General features: G+C 37.2%; 1 protein-coding gene across 1 annotated transcript in view; it reads right to left on the reverse strand.

Annotated features, from left to right (window-relative positions):
- PCDH15 (protocadherin related 15) overlaps positions 1 to 12,729 on the reverse strand; it is a 403,619-nt gene that overhangs the window by 166,659 nt on the left and 224,231 nt on the right. Inside the window, exon 17 of the mRNA XM_070946499.1 lies at positions 8,147 to 8,240. Within this exon, the coding sequence (XP_070802600.1) occupies positions 8,147 to 8,240 (94 nt within the window). The remainder of the gene's footprint in view (positions 1 to 8,146; positions 8,241 to 12,729) is intronic.

Below are 12,729 nucleotides of genomic sequence, written 5' to 3' on the forward strand. Positions count from 1 at the left end.
CTGCCAACTCCAGTAAGACTCTGCATATCTTATCTGTGGAATTCTGGCAGGCTGTTAAGAATGCTTTGTTAACAGCCGGCATTTGCTAAAACTGTGTTATTTGAGTAAACTAAGTTTTGTTCAGAGTTTGTGTGTGCTGTGTTCTTTAGGATCCATAGCTGGGGCAGAACACAATAGATATATCTAGACGAAAGATATATCTAGCCAATAGAAGAGAGCATTTGTAGCTCAGGAATGATCTGTATGGCCCTTAATGCTCTCTGAGCTTGATTGTTTTTGTCAGATGTAAATGCCTTATTCTCTAATGTGTAAATAATGTATATATGGAACATCAGGGGTTAACTTATTACTTGAGCTTTAACGTATTCATATTTTACCACTCCCATTCCTGGCTCCGCCCCTTGTATATAAAAGGAGCCATCCTCCCCATTTTCCTTGCTTCTATCTTGAATATTCAGCGAATATAGAATGCCTATTATGATTAAAGAGAATTATATTTAAACCTATAACTTCTATTATCTTTATTGAGTCTGATCCTGAAAATATTGCAACAAGCTGGTAGCAGAGGATGGTTAATTGACTCAATAAGTAATTAAAAATGTCCAAGAAAGATAGGCCCAACACCAGGGCCTACAGCAAAGAAATAGAAACTGATCAAGAGATGATCAACGAATCCACTAATGCGATTTCGAGAGAATCCGAAGAATACACCACTGAAGAAGAAGAACTGATGAGTGAAAATAACGACCAGGAAGAAATCGAGATAGAAAATAACGAACTCAGGTCAGAAATATTAAAAATACTAAAAAGCCAAAAGAATGATGAAAGCCTCATCGCGGACCTCCAGGAGATGCTGAGGAACAGCGGAGCAGCGAGAGAGAAAAACGTCATTAAAGAAAAACCCAAAGATCAAAAAACTGTGAGTGAAATGACTACTGAGAAAATAGTTGTAAAAAAGAAAAGATGTGACCCCGCGCGAAATTTTGAACGGCAGCCATCTTGGTTTCAACGAACTTCAAAAGAGAGTGAAGCAGAGCCAATCAAAACGCTCAGTTCAAAATTTCTGGCGCGAAAAACACTATCAGACGAAGAAAGTGAAAAAGAAGTCTCAAACTCTTCAGATGAACCAAAATCAGAAAGTGAAGACGATTTAACAAAGTCTCAAGTAAAGTCAGCAATGAAAACGCTTTTTGCTGCTTTTGGGCCAAGATTGAAAATCTCCAAGACATCGACGAAGAAGCAAGAAATCAAACCGACAACTCAAGACCTGCACACTCCCATCCTGACTTCGAAAACGACGACACCCGAGCCCAGAGAGCCATGCCGATTCCGCCCTACACCGCAGACAGAATCGAGTGCCAGCACACACAAGAGAAAGAGAAGAACCGCCGCCATCACCAAAGCCCCAAAAACCGAGCCAGAGACCGACTCATCTGAAGAGGAGCGGATCGAGAGAGCTGAAATGGAGAGAACCTTCCACAACGGCGTCAAAGAAGAAATGAGCAACGCGCATGTGCAAAACTACGTAGACGGCTCCGAAAGACTTGAACTGGCCAGAGAACCGCGCAGACTCGTTACAAGCATCCCAATGCCGTTCTGCAATTTCCTGCACTTGAGAGACCACGGACTGCCTCAGGTTGTAAGTAATGGACAAAATAATGTGGGGAACTTACCCAGTGACTTCCCAAAACTTAGAGTTGATGGCATTAATTTACAAGAGTGGTACCAACAGCTTCAGGTTATTTTTATGAAAGAAAATTTACTATTCTTTATAACTAGTCCTCCAAGAAGACCTTGGACTTTAAAAATAGACTGTTTACATCATAGAGCATTTTTCATAATAATTTCTAGCGTGTCTCCTGCAATGTATCATAGCATCAAACCAAACCTAACTGTATCAGAAATAATTCAATGCATGTTTAATCTATTTCACAGCGATAGCGTAGCCACAACCACAAGAATGTCTAAGGATTTCTTTTCTTCTAGAGTGAAACCAGGGGTTTCTATAAGTGAACATTTGATAAATCTAAACAAAATAAGAGCTGAGCTGCAATTGAGGGGGGAAGTGATTTCAGATCAAACTATGAAAAGTGTTATTATCAATTCACTTGATCCATCATGGGATAGCTTTATGTCACACTTAGATACCATTAATTTGGGATATTTATCAATAGAAAGTCTATCTAACAAATTGATAGCAGAAGACAATTCAAGAAAAAATCGTTCCAGTAACCAAACAGAACACAAATCTTTTAGGAAAGTAGTCTTTCAAGATAAATATAATGAAGCCTTTAGATGCCACAATTGTGGATCCAGGGAACACAGTAGAAGAGACTGTCCCAAAGTCTCAAGGGAGAGACATAGGCCAGAATATAGGAGCAAATACAATTACAGACAATCTTCCACAGATAGACACAAATATAGAAGTCCACCAAACTACAGAGAAAGTAGAGGGGGTAGAGAAAATTCAAAAGAGAGAAAATCTGGGTCACTAAATGGGCTAAATAAACAAGACAGCACCAAAACACAACAAGATGAGAACAATAATTGGCTTATTGATTCTGGTGCAACAAATCACACCACTAATAACAAAAGTATATTATCTTCATTTACAGAAGATAAGTTTGTGATAAAGGTAGCTAATCAAGAAAAGGTTCAAGTATTAGGCAGAGGAAATGTGACCTTGCCTGGTTTAGGGAAAATAGAGGGGGTATTATTAATCCCAGAAATACCTCACAACATACTAAGTGCTATAAAACTAAGCAGAGAATCTGACATCAATATAATTTTCTCAAAGGGGAAAGCAACTATAGAAAAGAACAAAACAAATGTAGGCACTGTGATGATAAAAGGGGGTCTACCCTATCTGATAATCAAAGAAAGATGGTTACATAACATTGATTCAAATATGGAAGATTGTATTGAAGCAGATGATGAAAATGTCAGTAACAGTGACAATGATGAATGTAAATTAACTCATGATAACAAAAATACACACAATGAGAAGAAACCAAAAATAGGTAAACCAATTCATGATGAGTGTGCTCATATCTTACATAGGAAGTTAGGACATGCTAGCTTTCCTGTAGTACAAAAAATGACTGAACACGCAGAAGGTGTAAAAATAAAAAATTGTGAAAATTATTTAGAATGCTCAGTATGTAAATCCACCAAACTAAAAACCAGTCCTAGACCAAAAAAATCTAACAGATCAACTAACAATATTTTTGATTTGGTACATATGGACTTAGTTGGTCCATTAACTCCATCAATTACCTATAGAAAACGTTACTTCCTAACAATAGTGGATGATTACAGTCGCTATGGTTTTGTTTACACATTAAAGCACAAGGATGAAACTTTTCAGAAATTTAAGGAATTCTACAAACGCATAGAAACACAACATAATATCAGAATAAAACAAATTATGACAGATAGGGGATGTGAATTCATGTCTAAAGAATTCTCCCAATGGTTAAAGGATAGAGGGATGCTACATTTCACGTCCAATCCATTTTCTGCCTTTCAAAATGGGATTGCAGAGAGAAAGAACTCCACACTACAAACCATGATTAGATGCACATTAGAGGATGCTGGTTTAGGCAAACAATTTTGGTCAGAAGCCTTACATTATTCAAATTACACTCAAAATAGAACATGGTCCAGTATTGTGAATAAGACACCATATGAGGTGATGTACAATAGAAAACCTAAATTAGCACACATGCACATATTTGGAGTTACTGCAGACGTGCACATACCTAAACAATTGAGGAGAAAGGGAGAAAACGTATCCAGGAGATTAAGATTCATGGGATACGAAACTGGAACCAAAGGGTACAGATTCATCGATAATAATAACAAATTTATAGTATCCAGAACAGCTGTGTTTCATGAGCAGGCCAATTGGTCTAAGTTGCACCTTAATGAAATTTTTCCTAATAAAAGCAAAGATAATATATCTTGCGAGGAAGGAACAACAGAAAATCAAAATATTAACAAAAGTAAGAACAAAACCAAAACTTGGACAAATAGTCAGCATAAAATAAAGACAGACACATTAACAAAAAAGGAAGCCAGATATTTGCATGACAACCATAGCAAACCTGAAAGAAATATTAGAAATAATAGAAACCAAATACCAAATAAATACAAAGATTATATTATGCATATGGATGGAGAACAAATAACACCTAATACATATGAGGAAGTATTGAAACTTCCCCGTGAAGAAAGAGAAAAATGGGAACTAGCTATGGAAAAAGAAATGAAAAGTTTACAAGGATTAAATGTATTCACACCTGCGATCGCACCTAAGGATAAAACAATTATAGGTACCAGGTGGATTTATAAAATTAAGAATTTAGAAGGAGGTAATACCTTATACAAGGCCAGACTAGTTGCACAAGGTTATGCACAAAAATATCCAGAAGACTATACTGACACATATTCACCCACAGTGAGAACAGAGAGTGTCAAAACAGCTCTTGTAGTAGCATCTGCACTCAATCTAGACGTGTTTCAATATGACATACAGACTGCATACTTACATGCAAAATTAGATAAGGAAATATATGTAAGAGCACCACACAGTCAATACACTAATAAGAACGAAATTTGGTTACTAAATAAGAGTCTGTACGGATTGAAGCAATCTGGCAAAAGATGGTACGATTGTTTGGTAAAAGTACTAAAGACCATGGATTTCAACGCCACCACTGCTGATAACTGTTTCTTTGTAAAAAAGAGTAATGATCATATTGAATTTGTATTAATTTATGTGGATGATATTTTATATATTGGAAAGCATAAAGAGAGCAGGGAAATCTTTGTAAATAAGTTAAACGAACACTTCTCATTGAAATCACTAGGTAAAGTGAATAAATACCTTGGTGTACAAATTAACAAAACAAAAAGGGGATTCAAACTTACTCAAAAAGATAAAATCATTGAACTCCTAAACAAATGTAACTTAAATAATGCCAAAACATGTGACACACCTATGCAAACTGATTTTCTTAGAAACAATGATGAATCTTCCCCTGAGTTTAAAGACAACACATTTTACAGATCAGTTATAGGTTCACTCCTTTATATATCTAATTGGACTAGGCCAGATATTGCATTACCTCTCAATTTATTGTCAAGATATGTTAGCAAACCAACCTTGTATCATTGGGAAGCTGTCAAAAGAATTTTAAGATATCTGAAAAGTACATTAGATTTTTGTTTAATATTGGAACCCAATAATGACAAAGAACCAAAAATTACTTGTTATGCTGATGCAGATTGGGCTGGTGATACATCATGCAGAAAGAGTACCTCTGGTTATGTTTTTCTATTGAACGATTGTCCAGTTTACTGGTATACTGGTAAACAAGAACTGGTAGCCACCTCTACCACAGAAGCAGAATATGTTTGCTTGTCTAAAGCTGCAAATAACCTTGTATGGTTCAATGATTTGATCACAGATGTTTGGAAGAAACCTACTTTACCATTTATTATGCATGAAGATAATAAAGCGGCCATTGAAATTTCTAGATCCGATGCAATTGGACAAAGGTCCAGGCATATTGATATAAAATTTAAGCACGTGAGACAACTATCTCAAGACGGATTCATCAAAGCAATACATTGTGATACTTCTGAACAATTAGCTGACATATTAACAAAACCCTTACCTTCTAAACAACACAAATATTTAACTTCTAAATTATATGTATTATATTGTCCTGAATCTGAATGTAACTGGTGTTGTATAACGAACCGGCATTTAGAGGGGGATTTGTCAGATGTAAATGCCTTATTCTCTAATGTGTAAATAATGTATATATGGAACATCAGGGGTTAACTTATTACTTGAGCTTTAACGTATTCATATTTTACCACTCCCATTCCTGGCTCCGCCCCTTGTATATAAAAGGAGCCATCCTCCCCATTTTCCTTGCTTCTATCTTGAATATTCAGCGAATATAGAATGCCTATTATGATTAAAGAGAATTATATTTAAACCTATAACTTCTATTATCTTTATTGAGTCTGATCCTGAAAATATTGCAACAGTTTTCTTGCAGACATTAACTCTCTGTTGCATGGAAATTCTCTCTAGGAGCCATCTCTTCATCACCATAGGAAGGAAGCTTCCTAGACTTGAAGCAGTTGGAAACAGCAGAGAAAGACTAGTTTGCTAGGAGAGCAGGTGGGCAGGCAGGTGCCACAGGAAGATGTTACAGAGCAACAGGGGTTGGCAGGTGCTCCAGGTAGGTGAAAAATCAGCAGGAGTGTGACTGACTTGTGACCACATTGATTTTATGGAAAGCTGGCAGGGAGAGTCACAAATGATGATCGCATGTCCGCCGGATTCTGTAACCATCGCAACTGTAAGCAGTTGTTAAGTGTACAAATCACATGATCATGGGAACCTTGTGACAGTCACAACTTTGCAAACTGGTCATAAGTCCTCCTTGTTTTGTGCCATTATAACTATGAATGAATGGTCAAAACCCGAGGACTACTTGTAATTTATCTGGGTATGTTTCCTTTCCAGACTACCTTATAGAACTGATCACAGGTCTCTTTGGATTCCCACATGGCAACAAAGGCAAAGAATGCATTTGCGAATTACATCTAATGCATCAAATCCAGTCTTTCCTGAGTGTATCTGGCACCACTTATGTGTCTTCATTAAGGAGCGCGATAGCTCAGTGGTTAAAGATGCTGAGTTTGTCAGCTGGAAAGTTGACAGCCCTGGTTAGAGACCCAGGTGCCATGCAATGGAATTAGCTCCTGTTCTTGCTTCAGCTCCTGCCCACCTAGCAGTTTGAAAGCATGGTAATGGGAGTAGATAAATAGGTACCACTTTGGTGGGAAGGTAACAGTGTTCCGTGTGCCTCGGTGTTGGCCACATGACCAAAGAAATGTATTTGGACAATGCTGGCTCCCTCAGCTAAGAAACAGAGATGAGCATCACGCCATAGAGTCAGACATGACTGAACAGGGGAAGCACCTGGAAGATTAAAGTAGTGCAGAAGGTATCAGAAAAGCTGATTACCAGTGGTTGAGATTCTGAGCATACACCCTACTAAAAGATCCAGATGAATCCAGATGCCAGCTGTTGTTTGAGTACCATTGAAGGGGCTAATTTTATGTTTTAAAGCCTGAGACACCACATTTATAGGAATTTGTCTAGATGTTAAGATAAAAGAGAAAGACTCTTAATCAAGCTTTCCCTTCTCAAGATCTTCTCAAGATGTCTATGCTGGTATGAGAACGCACAATTTATCAAATACACTGATCCCAGAACCATTTACAACCTGTTTTTATTGTAAAAACACTGCCATTGTTTGCCTTAGCAGAAGGTTATTAAATGCTGACATTAAAAGTAGTCCCAGTTCCCCAAATTATTATATATTCACAGGGCTATGAAGGGCTAAAGTACTGTATAGAGTAGGATTGCCCATACTTCAAAGAAAACAACAACAACATGGTTTCTAGCACGTAAATTGTATGCATTCTTTGAACTAGCTAAGCTTATCTGAAAGAGTGCCATCTTGTAACAAGAGATCTGAATGTGCTTGATTGCTATTGATTCATAAATACAAGTATCCCAATTCTCTAGCTAGCAGCTACTCTAACTTGTGAACTTCTACCCTGAAGGTTTGTGAAAAAAACTTTCATTGTTATTTTCATTATAACTTTGTCACACATCGTTTCAAAATTCTTTCCCAAGTGTCTGGGGCGGGCGGGGGGAAGAAATGAAAAGAAATTGTGCCCATGTTCTATTACCCATAGGGAAGTTCTCAGGACAGAATCTTATAAAAGGTTTGTACAGGTCAAAACAAGGAGCTCAGGCTATGGATTCCGGTTTTGTGTTGGATCAGTCCTTGGGGATTCCCCTGACAACATGTGATGTTTGAACTGGCCAAAACAGAAGGATGAAATGTCAGAGGATATGGCACAAACCACTGGAGAAGCAGCATTACAAGCATCAGCAGAAATGTTTTGGACATAAGAGGGAATTGCTTTGTATTAGAAACGTTAGAGGAAAAAAAAAATGTAACAAAAGATTGTGACTCACTGTTTTTTAGCTTCCTGCTTCTTTGCTCACAGCTGCAGACACATTTTTATATTTCTGCAAGAAACTTACCCCATCTGGTCGGCCATCTGAGGCTGTAACAATCAAAATGTAGCGATCGGTGCTTTCTCGGTCTAAAGGCTTTCCTAAGGCTAGCAGCCCGGATCTAGCGATAAAATAAATATGTATGTTACAACAAAGTATGGCTCTTAAAGAGTGACAAGCTTATTTATATGCAAGGGGCTTTGATTTGCATTAGCAAACATTACTCTTTTAGAATGGACTTTGGGGGAGGATTTTTCTGTGGCATAAGGTTGTTTTTTGAGATTTAGTAACTGCATATGATATATAGAGATATAGAGATATAGATACTGTATATAGATATAGATATTTCTCTCTCTGGGCATACTGAGAATATATCTGCTGAACAAAACTCCACATTGGCAACAGGAAAGGCATCCGGCCACTAAAACACTCTGCTACCTCCATTCAGTTGCCCAGACTCCACCCTGCAAGGGATTATGGGGTCATTAAAAAATAATGATTATAGATAGATAGATAGATAGATAGATAGATAGATAGATAGATATAGATATAGATATAGATATAGATATAGATATAGATATAGATATAGATATAGATATAGATATAGATATAGATATAGATATATTTGTTTTCTGAGGTTTTCGCGGGTGTTTGTATGTAGGTCTTTGGTTATTCAGGTTTTCTCCCGCGTAAAATTGGAGGTTTCTTGGCAACGTTTCGACGAAGTCTCATTCGTCATCTTCAGGCTGATGTCTTCGGCTTTGTGCTTCTAGGAGCAACGGAGCACATTGCACATTCATGGAGCACATTGCTCCTAGAAGCACGAAGCCGAAGACACCAGCCTGAAGATGATGAATGAGACTTCATCGAAACGTTGCCAAGAAACCTCCAATTTTACGCGGGAGAAAACCCGAATAACAAAAGACCTACATATATATATATATATTTCTTACTTCTTCGTAGGGTTTATGTGTGTTTTTCTTCTAGCCAGGTTTTGGTTACGTAGGGAAAACCTGGCTAGAAGAAAAACATATATATATATGTGTGTGTGTATGTATATATAAAATCTGTGTGTGTGTGTACACACACACACACAGAGTTTAGGATTTGAAGATTTTGCAATATATGGTTATACTAGTAGCCCCAGCATGAACACAATCCTGTTGCTCTCATGCCCCTAAAAATCAGAGTATTTCAATGCAATTGTAATAAAATGACAGATCCAGATTTGGACCCTGGTACAGAGGTGCTCTTGTTGGGAGTGTTGCCTACAAATAACAGCTGTGTGATCTTTTTTTTCCTGCACAAGGGCTTCTTCATTATTGTGCTCTTGCTGTAGAAACCTCTACCTTTGACAATGTGTCAGGCTATTTAAGCTGTAGTTCTTCCCCCTGGATTTTGCCTCCATTTGCTCTAAGGGCAGTTAGGTTTTAGTTCATTCTAGTGTTTATTTTTGTGAATTCCGACGGAAGACCTGGATGACAAGGGGCATATCTTAAATAAATAATACTACTGTATATGCTCTAGTTCTCTTCTGTTCTCCCAGACTTCTCCTTTTCTCACCAAGTACTTTTACCCCATAAGAATAAATAAACAAACAGGAATAAATAAATAAGTTGAAGTAGAGTTAAGAATTTATGGATATCACTGTGTTTGAAACTGAATTTCTCCTACTAGGTTTGTTTAAAACAGGTGCAAGAAATTCAGTTTACAAGTATATCTCTAGGTGTTGCTGAAATACAATTTCCAACATTTTCAGCCAATGTAGGTACAGTAGTATTTTGGTACTCCTCATGAATTGGTTCTCAGAGGTGTGATGAGTACTATGTGTACCAAATAAATTTTTCACATAAGAAATAATGTAGTGAGTCACGAAGCAACAAGCAAGTACCAAACAAGCGATGAGTACCGAGACAAATTTTTCATTTCAAAATTTATTTATTTATTTATTTATTTTATTTATTTATTTTATTCGGCTTATATGCCGCCCTATCTCACAATGGACTCAGGGCGGCTCACAACAATAAAACACAAGCCACAATAAAAATAAAGACTAAAATCTAAAAAATTTAAAATTAACCCATTAAAACCCTTAAAACCCCGTCATCAGACCAGGTCAAGGGATTTGAAAAGCCAAGTTTTTAATTCCCGGCGGAAAATGCATTGAGTACCAAATTCAATGAGTTTCAAAGTAGTTGAATACCATGGTACCACTGTAATGGAAAGAGTTGCCGAGAGCCTTGTTCAATAATGCCTGGAAGCCTGAGATTCCCTGCCCCTTATTTGAAGTATGCAATGGAACATTAATAAAGAAAAATGGTTCATGTTGTACTGAATTAAAAATTGAGATGAGGTACAGTAGTGGCCAAAATTGTGGAAACCTTTTTGGAAAAGTGTATTTTCTAAAACTAGCTAATAACCCTAATTAGCGCTAGCTAAGTTAATTTAATCAAGAATGTAATGCAATAACTTTTATGAAGGATTTGCTATTAGAATAACAGTTACGGTATAAAGAAGAAAAGTGAAACACATAGAAAAAATGAGATATACAAAAAGTATCACCATGTCAGTTAATAGTTGGGTAACCTTTAGCATGAATTATGGCCTTACAACATCTTCCCATGGAGTGACCCAAGTCTTTTAGTTCTGCAGCTGTTATAACGTGAAACCAAGATTGAAGGATTGCTTCTATTAACTGGGTTTTATTGCTGGGTCACTTCTGACTTAACAAGTTTCTTTAGTCGGTGCCATAGATTTTCAATTGGGTTAAGATCTGGGCTATTCCCAGGCCATTCCAGCAGTGGAGTATGATTATCTTAAAACTCCCAAAAAAAGTAGTGTTATTAGCCATCAAGCTTCAAAAATACACTTTTCCCAAAAGTTTTCCACAATTTTGGCCACTACTGTAGAGCAGGGGTGTCAAACTCAAGGCCCATGGGCAGGATCTGGCCTGTAGGATGCTTAGATCTGGCCCGTGAGGCTGTCCTGGAAACAGCAAAGGACTGGTCCATGGTGCCTTTGCCAGCAAAATTAGAATTTAGGAGGGCCGCATGTGGAGGAGGCTGTTGCAGCTGGAAATGGAACTTGGGAACCCATTGGCAGAGCGCTTGGGCCACCACAGGTGCCCCCGACATGAGTGATGTTGAGCTGGCCATGCCCATTCCAGCTACACCCTCCACAGCCCACTGAGGTGAAACAGAACCCTGATGTGGCCCTCCAGGAAATCGAGTTTGACACCCCTGAGGTAGAGAGTAGAGAAGATGTTCTTAGCAGAGATAGGCCGACAAAGTGGCAAGAAGACAACCTGGCTTAATTTCAAAACAAGATGAAGGCATGCACAACAGACCACAATTCACCTGAGTATAAGGGGGTGAATGGGAGAGAGTGGGGATAAAGCATAGTTCTGTGGAGTTGACTTCTTGGTTTGATATACATGGTGGTGCTGACAGATAAATACCCAAAAGACTGAGGGGGGGGGGGAACCCTTGTGTGGTCTCAGAGCTACTTCTACATTTATTTATGCCAAATGATCAGGACATTATATTGTTCCAGTTATCCCAGAAAACAAAACAAAACAGTAGCTGTAAGCATCAAAAAAAATGCCTGGGATATTTCAAGTAAACATAATAGTGGCTTCCAGGGGAGGCAGGTGTTTATCCGAAAATGTAATTGCTACTTTGTTCATAAGCAGAATTTATCTGCCTAACATCAATTGAAGATGAAGAGAAGTAGGGAATAAAATCTAGTAAATAAGCATCAAATAAACAGAGAAAGAAAATAAAACAGAAAACGGATGCAATAATAAATACTGAATTTTATTATTAAATTTATAACGTTTTCCTCAATACAATAGAAGAGAATCCCTGCCCCAGATTAATATGATTAAAATCAAATTCAATCATTAAGAAGAAATTGAATGGAGTAACAATGTACTGTATAATGTACAAGGTGGATGGGATATTTGGAAATTGACTTCCATGCAGACTTCTAGACAGCCATAATAAAAAGAAAATTAAGATTGTCTAAGGAATTAATAGATGTGTGTTTGTGTAATATGGAGCAGTCAGACAGTGGAAGCCTAAGAAAATAAACATTTTGAATAATTTAAAGGAAACTTCTTCGACCGAAGAACTCTAAAGATGATAAAATCATTATATGTAAGTTACTACTACATCTCCCATACTATCTTGTTTATAAATTTGTAGTATTTGATGAACTGCCATTCCTGTAAAGTCAACTGAATTAAGTCTATCATATTAAAATCAACCAGAAATCTAATTTTCAGTTGTATACTTGAGGAACCATACATATGGCCACATGCATGAGAATAATCCCTAGTGAATTCAATTGAACTTCTGAATAATAATGCATTTGACTGAATTGCAATACCACAGTTAATTTATAAAAGAACTAGCTGAGAAGATTTTTGGCAGACCAAGTATTACATTTAGTTCCCTGCTGTTGAAATGAAAATGAGGAGAAGAATTTCTTTATGTCTCTTGTTATAGCATAGGAGTATAATTCAACTGAGCCAGTGAAGAATTAGAATAGGATAAACTGAGTATTTGTTCATACAGAAGTTCTTGTATTTGTGAGCATGTTATAGAGAA

The sequence above is a fragment of the Pituophis catenifer genome, unplaced genomic scaffold (genome assembly GCF_029215685.1).
Source record: "Pituophis catenifer annectens isolate HBS135680 unplaced genomic scaffold, rPitCat1.0.hap2 SCAF_6, whole genome shotgun sequence".
In the NCBI taxonomy this organism is placed as follows: domain Eukaryota; kingdom Metazoa; phylum Chordata; class Lepidosauria; order Squamata; family Colubridae; genus Pituophis; species Pituophis catenifer.